At 37.1% G+C, this 13425-nt stretch overlaps 2 protein-coding genes across 2 annotated transcripts; both read left to right on the top strand.

Annotated features, from left to right (window-relative positions):
- Positions 1-146: 146 nt before the first annotated feature.
- six3b (SIX homeobox 3b) lies at positions 147-3224 on the top strand. The gene is made up of 2 exons (XM_032573499.1): positions 147-1576; positions 1937-3224. Exons 1-2 carry the CDS (start codon positions 882-884, stop codon positions 2073-2075), a joined length of 834 nt encoding a protein of 277 aa, XP_032429390.1. The 5' UTR covers positions 147-881; the 3' UTR covers positions 2076-3224.
- Positions 3225-9687: 6463 nt separating this feature from the next.
- On the top strand, positions 9688-10911 carry LOC116726839 (ADP-ribose glycohydrolase OARD1-like). Its single transcript, XM_032573712.1, has 4 exons — positions 9688-10126; positions 10263-10321; positions 10410-10522; positions 10629-10911. Exons 1-4 carry the CDS (start codon positions 9934-9936, stop codon positions 10765-10767), a joined length of 504 nt encoding a protein of 167 aa, XP_032429603.1. The 5' UTR covers positions 9688-9933; the 3' UTR covers positions 10768-10911.
- The last annotated feature ends 2514 nt before the right edge of the window (positions 10912-13425 follow it).

The raw sequence follows: 13425 nt of genomic DNA, 5'->3' as shown, positions 1-13425 counted from the left end.
CAAGTAAGGCTGAGGCAGCAGTCAATTAGACCCAACGACGAAAATTTGCAGTGAAATCAGAAAAAAATGTGGGGATATTTTGTGTGAATTTCAAGGATTTGTGAAAAACTAGAGTCTTTTTTATGTAATTTGGAGTCTAGAGGGCCATTCAAAAAGCTACAGCGGGCCAGATTTGGCCCCCGGACCTTGAGTTTAACACATGTGTACTAGAGTGACAAATTTCACAAGCTATGGTCACAAACGTCATTGTTAAAAAAAACCGGGTGGCCACAGAGTGCTGCATTCAAATTAATTAAAAGTTGAGTGGAAAGAAAAAAGATGCACAAATAAAGTATTAAAGCAGTTTAATACCTTAGACTGCTACTGACTGTCTCCTTCCTTGGTGTCCTTTTTATTGGCTTTATCTAATGCATTAATTTTCCAAGAAACTGAATTATTATTCTCATTTGCTGCAAGCCATGTGCATAAAAACAAAGAAATAAACTAAAAAAATGTGTTTAAGTTGGTTTCATTTCTCACCTGTGGTGTCGGTTTATCTGTGTGTGTTTTTGTTGTGCAGAAAAATAATATTTTGGTTTGATTTTTTTTATTTATTGAATTTTCGTAAGAAAAAGATGAGCGTTTCACGTTAAAGAGGCGTCGTGTGCCCCGCCTTTGCATGAGAAGCGGGATAAATCCTCTGCGTTTGACTGACGGCGCCGTTATGGCGATCCCCCATCACCTCCGGGCGTCCAATCAGAAATCAGATCCAGGGTCCGTCCCTGACTCCCAGGTGAGCTAAATAGTCACACTTTAGCAGATTTCTGTCAGTCTGTTCCAGGAAACCTCTTGGGTTTGTCGTTTGTTTATTTTATTTTTTATTTTTTTAGCGTCACACTAAAATGGTTTTCAGGTCTCCGCTTGATTTTCTATCAGCCTCCCGGCTCCTCCTGCCCCACTTTGCCGACGGGCCGCCTCACCTGCCCCGCTCCCGGTCCCCAGAAGACCCCCCGGCGGCCGCCCCTCCTCTGTCCCTCCCGGGACTCTGCTTCTCCGCCACGCAGATCGCCAGCGTGTGCGAGACCCTGGAGGAGACCGGGGACATCGAGCGGCTGGCCCGCTTCCTCTGGTCGCTGCCGGTCACCGCCGACGGCCGCGACTCCATCTCCGAGCACGAGTCCGTGCGGCGGGCGCGCGCCGTGGTCGCCTTCCACACGGGGAGCTTCCGCGAGCTGTACCGCATCCTGGAGACACACCGCTTTACGCGCACCTCGCACGGGAAGCTGCAGGCCATGTGGCTGGAGGCTCACTACCGCGAGGCGGAGAAGCTGCGGGGCCGACCGCTGGGGCCCGTCGACAAGTACCGAGTCAGGAAGAAGTTCCCGTTACCGAGGACCATCTGGGACGGAGAGCAGAAGACGCACTGCTTCAAGGAGCGCACCCGCGGGCTGCTGAGAGAGTGGTACCTGCAGGACCCGTACCCGAACCCGGGGAAGAAACGGGAGCTGGCTCACGCCACCGGACTGACACCGACCCAGGTTGGGAACTGGTTTAAAAACAGGAGACAGAGGGATCGCGCGGCGGCGGCTAAAAACAGGTTGGTGACTTTATTTCTATTTATTTAAATAAACAATCCTATTACTATGAGTCACGCAGATAAATGCAAACCATTTATAAATCACTGCAACTCCGAAATCAATCGTTTTTCAGCCAAACTGGCCAAGGTGGTGCGTAAAGACGCCATTCGTGCGTAAAAACGCACATCCCTTCGATTTGTTTTAGCTGGATGAGAGTTTGTGAAGCAAAAGCTGCACTCATTACTGCAAAGTTTATTTTCTGTTACTATATCTTAGTTATAATATGCATAAATATTTAAACTCTGTGAGTTTTATCCAGTTACATTTTATTTCCTCATTAATCTCTCTTTAATGTGTTTTTTTTTTTTTTTACTCGTCAGGTTGCAGCATCACCGCGTCTGCACAGATGGTTCCCGTCCACGGAGCGGAGGAGACTGCAGTCCAGATGGCAGCGCGGAGCGGGCAGACGGAGAAACTTTCCTCTCAGTGACGGACAGTGACTCAGACTTGGATGTCTGAAACTTTTGGTCAATATATATATATTTTTACAGGGATCTTTAGTGGACTGTGAGTGTGTGTCGAGGGGTAACAGACAGAGAAGGAGCTACAGGGCCTTGTAAAGGTATCCATGCCCCTTAAACTTTTCACATTTGGCCACGTTCAAAACATAAACTAATATGTATTTTATTGAGATTTTACCTCTGCAGTGTTGATTTTTTTCGTGGTCTCTAACAGATTTTCTCTATGTTTACCTGCCTCTATCTTCTCATCAACTCTGACCAGCATCCATAGATGGAGCGCACCCCACAGCATGATGCTACCTCTTATCTCCACACAAGGGGATAACATTTTCAAGATTATTTATAATGTTAGCTTTAAGCCGAACATTTTTGTTCAAGTACATTTTTTTTTTTTTTTTTTAGATTTGTAAGAAAATCGCAAGCCATTTAAAAATGTTTCTTGCTATACAAACACACTCAGAGTAAAACACATTAAAGGCTAGTGGTTGCATTTTGGAGGAGTCTGGATACTTTTAGAAGACACTGCAATACGATCACTTTATGCCAGCCTAACCAGTAGAAGCACAGGTTGCATTAACATTTTTATGCTTCCTCTGTTTTCTGGCTGATAGTTGTTTCCAGAAAGATCTTATGACCTTTGACCACTTTCTGTTCCAACCACATCCAGTGATAATGGGTTCATCTGACAATCCAAATTAGAGCAGCACTGAGCAGAAACCCCCCCGCTGGTCTCCGTCTGCAGCAGCTGGAACTTTTTGGACTGAAACCTGCTGGGGAGCCAGAACCTCATTGGTGTCGTTTTCCTGAATGAAACTAGTTTTTAGAGACAACCTGGACCGACTGCTGTACAATCAACTACAATAACTAAATCCTACCTCCCTGTCTGCCTGTTTGCATTTTTAGCCTTTACCTCAGCTCTATTTCAGGTTCTCTGTGCAGTTTGTGTGAAGCCATGCCACGGCCTACTCCATGTTCAATTTGATGCTGACAAAATGTTTTTAGTATTTTATATTAAATTTATTTAATTTTAAAAGGTCATGTGAATTCATTTGTTATGTACGTGAACAAATGTCTAATGTTCTTTTTTTTAATGACATTTGTTTATTTGTTGAAAAGCAAAGATCATTTTTAAACGAGCATATTTAAAAAATTTTCAAGGTTCAACTTTTTTATTCAAAGTAAAAAAACCCCAGAAATACTCAGAAAATGAAGCTGAAATATATTTAAAACAAGATTAAACAATCAAAATGAATGGCTCATTTATTTCTTGTAATTGTTTTTATTTATTTTTAAAATTTTTTTTGGCTTAATACACAAATATTTGTTTATTCAAAACAGAAAATGCAGATTCAGTATTTAATGATACACAACAGCATGCTAATTTGTAGTATTTTTTATAAAATCATTGAGTAAAAACAAAAGAAACTCATGCAGTTGTGGGTTTTCTAAATTTTAAATGTGTGATTTTATTGAATAATTGTTTAGTTTTAACTACATGAGAGAGATATATAGGACCCCTTCTGTCAAATTTTAATCGGAGTTTGATTGATGAGTGATTAATGACCCGTGACTAATTGATTTTAATTTCCGGTCACATGATGCCCCTCCCCCTATCCGGTCACATGATTCCCCTCCCCCCATCCGGTCACATGACCCCCCATCCGGTCTCATGACCTCAGCATGCTTAACACGTGTTACACTATATTCCCGCTAATTTCAATTCAACCAATAGAAACAGAGACAGGCTCCGAGTTTTATGAGTAATACAATTAAAGTATAAAAGAACAATAAGTGATAAATAATCAAGAATAATATACGATATAATATATTTAAATAGAATGTTGTAATTAACTCCGGTTTTGCTCACCAACCCGTCCGTGTTTGTGCGTGTGTCCGGGCAGAATACTGGACACACATGTCCCTCAGGATGTCTCAACGCCATACATTATTTAAGGTGAACTCCTTCTGGCCTCTATGAGTTTGAATTAGCCAATAGAAGCAGAGACAAGAGGGTTCAGTGTTAGAAAACCAATAGTAACATACAATATAGTATATTCAAATAGATTTGGATGTTGTAACTACATCCGTTTTTTTAAACGGAAGGTCTTTCTGATATACTGCCTGAAGCGGGACAGGTCCCAGCCATCAGGAAGACCCTCATGACCTCCGGTCATCATGCGTGACACGTGTGGCTCTCTATATTTCCAATCATCTCAATTGGGTCTCTATCGGGGGTTGATTGATATGGTGTAAACGCCAGCACAGGATTCATTCTCGTGACTTTTTGGAGGGTGGGGGTAGGAGGCCCCATGACAGTGCTGCTCACCAAGTCATTCGTGTGCGTGTGGGTGTGTGTGTGTGGGTATATAAAGACATATAGAAACAAAAGTCCCTAAAGAAAACCTACAGTTTAACTATTTTACTGCATTATTTATGGTAGCACAATTAGCCAGTGCTGACTATGAGTTTGTGATTTCCTTCATCACTTCAATTTTAAACTCTAATAGATTTTTTTTTTTCTGTAACACTTGCTAGTGTGATACATTTCAGTAAATGTTCCTCATTTGTACACGTACTTCTTAAGAATATGTGACAGACAGTAAACAGGCCTACTCAAATTTAACTTTTATCTTTCCGCAGTTAAAGAATTTGTCCAGACTTTTCCAGAATTTGGCCCGGCATCATTGTGAATGATTTTGTTCAGGTTTTTTTTCTTGCTGTTGAATCAACGCTGATCTTCCCACTGCTTCATGTTTTCTCCAAAATAGTAAATCCTGGTTTAAATACATTTGAAACTCAGATTTTTTTTCTGTAACACTTGCTAGTGTGAAACATGTTAGTAAAAGTTCCTCATCTGTAAATTTATTTCTGAACAATATCTGACAGGGACTAAACAGGCCTCGGTGAGGTTCCCTTGGATTTCTATTGATTTATTGAATGTGTAAATATTTATCAAACTGAATGGTCATTCAGGTTTTATATAGTTTTTTTTTCTTTTGGTGTTTGTTGCACAAATTTAAATATATGCTGGCTATCAGCAAAAAATTCAATCAGTGAATTTGTGTTTTTTCTTAAATACTCCCTCTCACGGAGACTTACTTACATCTTCTGACAACTAGCCCCACTTATAATAACATTGACTAAGTTTGCTATTGGTACACTTTACCTAAAAATAAAAATTAAACATACTCACTACACAACCATGCTCCAAGAGTTGCTCATAACATGGTGAATTGTTTTGTTACCTTTAAAATGATCTGCAGCTTTTGTTCCTTGGTCCTAATGATGATGTTCACTAATGTTCTCTAACAGACAGTTCAACACCTCTTGTAATTGATAAGCTTATAAATGATCAATGCGAAGCATCAGTATGCGCTAAAGAAGATCATATCAGTCAGATTAAGTAAAATATCATTATACTCAAAGCAATCAAAATTATATTTCTCTGAAAGGTCATTTTTCCTTTTCAGAGAGTTTAGACTGTATGAAAGGAATCAGTGAAATATACTATGAAATATTTTATCTGCTGCATCCCCATAATAAAACTTCAATTGTGAATTGAATGATTACATTGTATCTAGACACAAAAGAATCAACCGTTAATTAGTAATCATACTGACTAACAAGATCTGATCAAACAAGAAACCTGACAACCTCAAGGGATTTCTCACATTGGAGAATAAACCGTCTGACTTTCTTTAGCCACTAAATTTAACCTTACCAGAGTTTAGCCTTGGAGCAAACAGGTACTGAGTTTGAAGCGGATCAGACGCCTTCAGCCATCTGCTAAAGCTAGACTCCGGCCTTCCTCACTGTAAAATAAAACATTAGACTTAAACAAAAAGTTCAAGCGAACATCACTTAATTATCATCGACTTGTTGTTTGTACTCATCTTAAACAAGTGGCAGGGACATTTGGATATATATATATAAAAAAAGCTTTATAAGTTAATCTATTTAAGTTGAGTCCATGCAACAAGTAAAATAAAATAAAAAGTGAACTATTTGAAAGTAGTGAGGATTTTGGGTGGTAAAAGTTGAACATCTTAACATGCCCAGACACTTTCTGCTCAAGCAAACCAAAAGGTTTTGAACAGAACAACCATGTCAAATAATGAGACCGTGAATCTTTAATCTATGTAGCAAATATATTGCTGCTGCTGCTGTAAGCAGAAAATAAAAAAAGTTTTACGGAGAATAATATTTTGGATGAGTTTAAGAATATTGTTTGCCAAAATCACACGGTGTAATTACACTTGTCTTTTATATGTAGCAGTAATTGAATCTTTTGAGGCAATTGGTTGCATAAATTAAAGTAAATACGACCTATTTTCCTGCTCCACGTACTTAGCTAGCAATGTGCCAGTTAGCTTCCCAGTCTGAACTTCTGGGCAATGTTTTGATTCAGTCAAATTTTCTATCTTGTATCTCCTGAACTCTGATATTTTGCTTGCTGGTCTTCATCGTGCTCTGAATGCAGTATCTGGTTTCTCTTACTTTAACCCGCCCAACTTACACCTGATTGGCATGTTAGCCTTTTGATTCCCTCCCAGCGAGGCGGTGCTTCACAAAGCAAACTGTTTGTCAAACTGTTGATCTGCCTGATGGCTGTTTTAGAAGATATGGTGACTGAGGTTTAGACAGTACTAGCCAGCTCATGCAGCTTGTTTTTACTAGATGGCTGTCCTAAAAGTACATATCTTTAAAATATGAATAAATACGTACAATTCCATAATTATTCGATCCAACGGTTATAGAAGTTTTGTAATAATGCAATTCAGGTATTTTACATTTTCTGGACTAAAGGAGGATTTCAGTTCAACACCTGTGGTTTCTTAATGTAAGTGTTTCTGCTACTGGACAAGAAACAGGGTTAAAAGAGGATTTAGAAAGCAAAATACAAAGATGATAGTTGTTTTTACCGAGAGCAAGGCTGTGACTAGTTATCAGGACAGCATGAGACCTGTAAAACTGTTGGGCCAATATGACCAAGGAGGGAACCAGTCATCTGCTCCAACAATTTATTAATCTTTAGGAAATATTTTTTGGACACAGCCATCCGCAGGAGCAAGATGAAGCAAGAACATCGCAACATCAGATGTATTTTTTCATCCTTATATCCGTGATTTAAAATTATTTTTAATTTTGTGTCATCATTGTTCCCCTTTTCAAAGAGTCAATTATCTTTTCACCCATGGAAAAGTGTAATGTGTTTATTATGAGTAGGATTAACCAAGCTGAAGGAAAACAAAGAAAAAGGAGAAATAAATATTCATTGATACAGAACCGAATCAGCAAATATGAACTTATGAAACTATTGAAACCTTCAAGAATTTTATGTTGTGTAAGATATTTAAGAAACTAATATTGAATCTGCGCTCATGAATTTCTTTATTTGGTTGTTATCTCTAAAATACGTTTACCTTTTGTTTTGTTGAACACCAGACATCTCATCTCTTTCCCACAGTTTTTCACTTAGTTCCACTACTGCTGTGGATTTTATAGTCAATGTTTAAAGCCAACAGAGTCTGAAGCGATGGAGGAGATTTACGTCAATATGGAACCTGTTGGAAAAACTGCATCTAATCACACAGGTAAGAACAAAGTTACAGAGAAATTTAACATGTATTGAATTCAATTTTGCTAAGGTTGAGGTTTTTGCTAAGGTTGAGGTTTGTGTTAAGGTTGGAGCAGCTCCGAAGAGAGGCTCTGCCTCCGTGCGGCTGTCTGTTTGGGAATCCTGAATGTTTTACTTTTGGCTGAACTCATCGCCCTCAGTGTACACAGTGAGTCTTGTTCTAGTAAAAAGAGTAGATTTTATGTTTCTGTTATATTAAAAAAAAGTCATTGTTCCCCTTCTAAAATCAAACTGATCAAATAGCAAAGGTTTAAAACAGAATAAAACTTGGTGACTCAAAGTTTTGCAGAGAGGTGAAACATTACACTAAGTTACATGAGTTTGATTCATTTTCAACAATGGTTGCATTTGCAGCCATTTAGGTTAGCGTGTCTTTAATATCTTTTCTTTTTCAAACTATTTACCCAACGATTCATTGTTCAGTGTTACCTCAGTTTAAATTCTACAGGTATAACCAAAATCATGAAACTATTTTATAAGTCTTAAGTGAAAATACAATGCCACTTCTTTTTGCAAACATGTTTGTTAATTTTATTTTTTTTTTTCAGCTCATGACATGACAGCAGATTTTTCTGACATCAGCAACATTCTGACCGAGCAGAACAGCAACAGCAAGTTTCCCTCCATGAACGCTAACTTCACTGAAACGGCTCCACGAGCTGAAGACACTTTAAGGTTGGTCAAAACTTTAAAAAATCTGGATCTTGTTAAAAATTGAATTCTACTCTGAATTCTAGAGTATAACTAATAACTTTCCTTTTTGGTCTAAATGAATATAATGTAAATGAACAACTTTTATTTTAATTTATTAAGTGCTCTATCATTTGCGTGTGCTGAAAAACAACAATGTAAAACAAACTAAACTTTGTTTGTTTTCTCCTTAAAGGGAAATTGTGTCCTACAGAACGAACAAACATCAGTTGTTCCTGTTCATCCAGGGGCTGCGGAAGAAGAGAAGAACAGATCCACTAGTGATGGATGATTAGGATCTGTGTTCACTGTGATATTATTCACCAACAATAATGTAGCTTATTAGTACGGTGTTACATAAAACCCTAAAGATAAAATGTACACTTCCAACTGTTGTGACCTGCATCTAATAACGCAGCAATTTTATCGCTTGTACTCTGTGTTTTTCTTTCTTGTTAAAACTCTGACATGATAAACAAATGGTTTTTTTTGTTTGTTTGTTTGTTTTTTTTGTAGTTTTGCGGAGAATCGGTTGATGCGTTCTGATTGTGTATTAATTTTTGCGGAGGATCGGTTGATGCGCTCTGATTGTGTATTAATGTGACTTTTACTACGAAACTTTATGGAGTTCCATTTGTGCCCGGTAATAGCGGATTAAGTTCTATCTTGGTAGAATTATATTTCTACATTTCCAATTATTTACTATCATTTGTAATAAAGTGATGCCAACACCACTGATTCAACAGTGAGGAGTTTGTTCAAGTCATCTTAAAGATGGAAAGAGTCAATGTTGTGCTGATTCTGAGTAACTGAATGACTTTTTATTCATTTCAGAGTTCAATCAGCGAGGTTATTCATTTTGTGATGGTCCTAGTCTATGAAAGAAAGAAACAAAGAAAGAAAGCAGCAAATGTACATGTTGGTTCCCCTGAAAATATGGATAAATTCAGTCATTGTAGGGTTAAAGTAATTTGAAGAGGGAGAAGCGTATAAACAAGTCAAGTCAATGACGAGTCAATGACATGATGCTTTCTGCATTTTTAACTCGGTTAACTTAACTTTTTGTTTTTTTTACTGACTTTAATACATTTAAATTGCTACGTTGTTTGATAAGTAGAATGGAAATGACTTTTTTTGTAAATGGTCTTGTAAATTAGCGTTTTAAAAATCAACTGAATTGAATTAAGAAATTTGACCATCCGATTGGACTGAAGAGAAATGATGAGCAATGTTTTATGGGTGGATGAAAGCAAAGATTGGTATTTTTAATTTTTAATTTTTTTTGTAACATCAAAAGTTCATTTTTGAGGCAAACAGAAAATCCAGCTTATTATAGTTTACTGGGACTAACAACCCCCGGACAAATTTGGAAAAAAATTCAGCTAAAGTGGGTGGTGCTTTAAGGAACAATGAGACACAGCCTAGTGTGGGGATAGATGGTGAGGGGATAAGCAAGGCTGTAGTAAGCGCCGTTACCAATTTGGTACTTTGTGGTTATAGTTTTCTCCAAGTTGCGTTTGAAGAAAGTATGAACATGGGCAAAACTGAGAAACTCTATCAATCAACCAACTGGATATTAAAGTATGTCACCGGAGATTTATTCTCCTGTCCACGCGATGAATCCTTGGCCCACTGCATCAGTGAAGACTGTCGCATGGGAGCAGGCATAGCGGTAATGTTCAAGAAGAAGTTTGGTCGAGTCTCAGAGTTAAAGGAGCAGAGTGAGTCAGACTAGTTACTAAAATCTTTGTTTTGGAAAAAATGTTTTATGTTTTTGCAGTTCATTCAAATGTATGATTTCAACAGCAAATGCTAAATCATATCCTGTTTTGTATTTTTTTTTGTATGTCCTAATAGAGAAGCTGCCGGGGCAGTGTGCTGTCCTGACACATGATCAACGTTTCATCTACTATCTGGTAAACATACCACAATTATACTGCATAGGACCAAAACCTGCTTCATTATTCAATCTGGTAACTGTATCTTTCCTATTATGTGTCTCAGATCACAAAGAAAAAAGCCAGCCAGAAACCCACGTATGTCAACCTAAGACAGAGTCTGGAAGACATGAAATCTCACTGCTTAGAAAATGGTGTCAATAGGATATCAATACCCCGGTTTGTAGGAACTACTGTGAATAAATGACTATAATAAATACCCTTAAATCTTCTTCTTTATTGGGAATAATTAATCAATTTGCTTGTCTCGTATCTCCTCCCTCAGAATTGGCTGTGGCCTGGACCAGCTGCAGTGGTCAAAGGTGTCAAAGATCCTGGAACAGATCTTTAAAGAGACAAATATCTCCATCACAGTGTACAGCCTGCCCTGTGTTGGGTCAAAGCTTCAAATGCATGCCGTGTAGTACATTTTCATTGGGGTTTTTTTAGCTTTAAATCCTTTATAATCCCTTAAAATTTTGGATGAAATCAACACTCCTTAAACAGTTTTAAGGAAACAATAAATAAGGAAACAATAAAAACCTCCCCAAAAGATGTTTACATACAAGACTTTTAACATCCCACTGATGTAAAAATGATGTTTCTTGCCATTAAAGATACGAAACTTATTGTAAACACTGATGTTGCACTCTGTCACTATCGTACTACATGATGCTACTACTAAATCATGCTACACAAAATGATCCAACAAATCACCTGAGGCAGGTAAAATACAATAGTTATGCCTAAAATTTGTTTTTTGTTTTTCTAAATCTATATAGTTGTTGAAAACGTAGCTTTTCCTGTGAATCTGTAAATCTAAAATGTGAAAGAGTTTGCTTCTCTAGCTTTATTTTCCTGACCCAAATTCAGGAGCAAGGTTGTTGTCACAAGATTTTTTTTTTGTCATGAGTTTTTAGTGATTCTGATGCTTGACTTTTTTAGTATTTGTAACCTGTGAATTATGTTGTACAGAATATTAGGACTTATATCTTTGTAAATAAAATTTAAGATCATGGTTTTTGACAACCTTTACCTGCTATAACACCAGGCAACGGTATGGAGGAAAATGCAATTTGAAATTTTTATAAATTTCTTAGTTTTGCCTCAAAAATGAACTTTTGATGTTACAAAAAAAATTAAAAATTAAAAATACCAATCTTTGCTTTCATCCACCCATAAAACATTGCTCATCATTTCTCTTCAGTCCAATCGGATGGTCAAATTTCTTAATTCAATTCAGTTGATTTTTAAAACGCTAATTTACAAGACCATTTACAAAAAAAGTCATTTCCATTCTACTTATCAAACAACGTAGCAATTTAAATGTATTAAAGTCAGTAAAAAAAACAAAAAGTTAAGTTAACCGAGTTAAAAATGCAGAAAGCATCATGTCATTGACTCGTCATTGACTTGACTTGTTTATACGCTTCTCCCTCTTCAAATTACTTTAACCCTACAATGACTGAATTTATCCATATTTTCAGGGGAACCAACATGTACATTTGCTGCTTTCTTTCTTTGTTTCTTTCTTTCATAGACTAGGACCATCACAAAATGAATAACCTCGCTGATTGAACTCTGAAATGAATAAAAAGTCATTCAGTTACTCAGAATCAGCACAACATTGACTCTTTCCATCTTTAAGATGACTTGAACAAACTCCTCACTGTTGAATCAGTGGTGTTGGCATCACTTTATTACAAATGATAGTAAATAATTGGAAATGTAGAAATATAATTCTACCAAGATAGAACTTAATCCGCTATTACCGGGCACAAATGGAACTCCATAAAGTTTCGTAGTAAAAGTCACATTAATACACAATCAGAGCGCATCAACCGATCCTCCGCAAAAATTAATACACAATCAGAACGCATCAACCGATTCTCCGCAAAACTACAAAAAAAACAAACAAACAAACAAAAAAAACCATTTGTTTATCATGTCAGAGTTTTAACAAGAAAGAAAAACACAGAGTACAAGCGATAAAATTGCTGCGTTATTAGATGCAGGTCACAACAGTTGGAAGTGTACATTTTATCTTTAGGGTTTTATGTAACACCGTACTAATAAGCTACATTATTGTTGGTGAATAATATCACAGTGAACACAGATCCTAATCATCCATCACTAGTGGATCTGTTCTTCTCTTCTTCCGCAGCCCCTGGATGAACAGGAACAACTGATGTTTGTTCGTTCTGTAGGACACAATTTCCCTTTAAGGAGAAAACAAACAAAGTTTAGTTTGTTTTACATTGTTGTTTTTCAGCACACGCAAATGATAGAGCACTTAATAAATTAAAATAAAAGTTGTTCATTTACATTATATTCATTTAGACCAAAAAGGAAAGTTATTAGTTATACTCTAGAATTCAGAGTAGAATTCAATTTTTAACAAGATCCAGATTTTTTAAAGTTTTGACCAACCTTAAAGTGTCTTCAGCTCGTGGAGCCGTTTCAGTGAAGTTAGCGTTCATGGAGGGAAACTTGCTGTTGCTGTTCTGCTCGGTCAGAATGTTGCTGATGTCAGAAAAATCTGCTGTCATGTCATGAGCTGAAAAAAAAAAATAAAATTAACAAACATGTTTGCAAAAAGAAGTGGCATTGTATTTTCACTTAAGACTTATAAAATAGTTTCATGATTTTGGTTATACCTGTAGAATTTAAACTGAGGTAACACTGAACAATGAATCGTTGGGTAAATAGTTTGAAAAAGAAAAGATATTAAAGACACGCTAACCTAAATGGCTGCAAATGCAACCATTGTTGAAAATGAATCAAACTCATGTAACTTAGTGTAATGTTTCACCTCTCTGCAAAACTTTGAGTCACCAAGTTTTATTCTGTTTTAAACCTTTGCTATTTGATCAGTTTGATTTTAGAAGGGGAACAATGACTTTTTTTTAATATAACAGAAACATAAAATCTACTCTTTTTACTAGAACAAGACTCACTGTGTACACTGAGGGCGATGAGTTCAGCCAAAAGTAAAACATTCAGGATTCCCAAACAGACAGCCGCACGGAGGCAGAGCCTCTCTTCGGAGCTGCTCCAACCTTAACACAAACCTCAACCTTAGC

The sequence above is a fragment of the Xiphophorus hellerii genome, chromosome 10 (assembly GCF_003331165.1).
Source record: "Xiphophorus hellerii strain 12219 chromosome 10, Xiphophorus_hellerii-4.1, whole genome shotgun sequence".
In the NCBI taxonomy this organism is placed as follows: Eukaryota; Metazoa; Chordata; class Actinopteri; order Cyprinodontiformes; family Poeciliidae; genus Xiphophorus; species Xiphophorus hellerii.
Note: the sequence above shows the minus strand (reverse complement) of the source record. Positions and strands in the feature narration are given on the sequence as shown.

Excerpts from the sequence above, each read along its gene's own strand:
- six3b (XM_032573499.1), top strand. The coding sequence starts at position 882 with ATGGTTTTCAGGTCTCCGCTTGATTTTCTATCAGCCTCCCGGCTCCTC. Across the intron at positions 1,577-1,936 it reads GCGGCGGCGGCTAAAAACAG|GTTGCAGCATCACCGCGTCT; the intron begins GTTGGTGACTTT and ends TTTACTCGTCAG.
- LOC116726839 (XM_032573712.1), top strand. The coding sequence starts at position 9,934 with ATGAACATGGGCAAAACTGAGAAACTCTATCAATCAACCAACTGGATA. Across the intron at positions 10,127-10,262 it reads CTCAGAGTTAAAGGAGCAGA|AGAAGCTGCCGGGGCAGTGT; the intron begins GTGAGTCAGACT and ends ATGTCCTAATAG. Across the intron at positions 10,322-10,409 it reads AACGTTTCATCTACTATCTG|ATCACAAAGAAAAAAGCCAG; the intron begins GTAAACATACCA and ends TATGTGTCTCAG.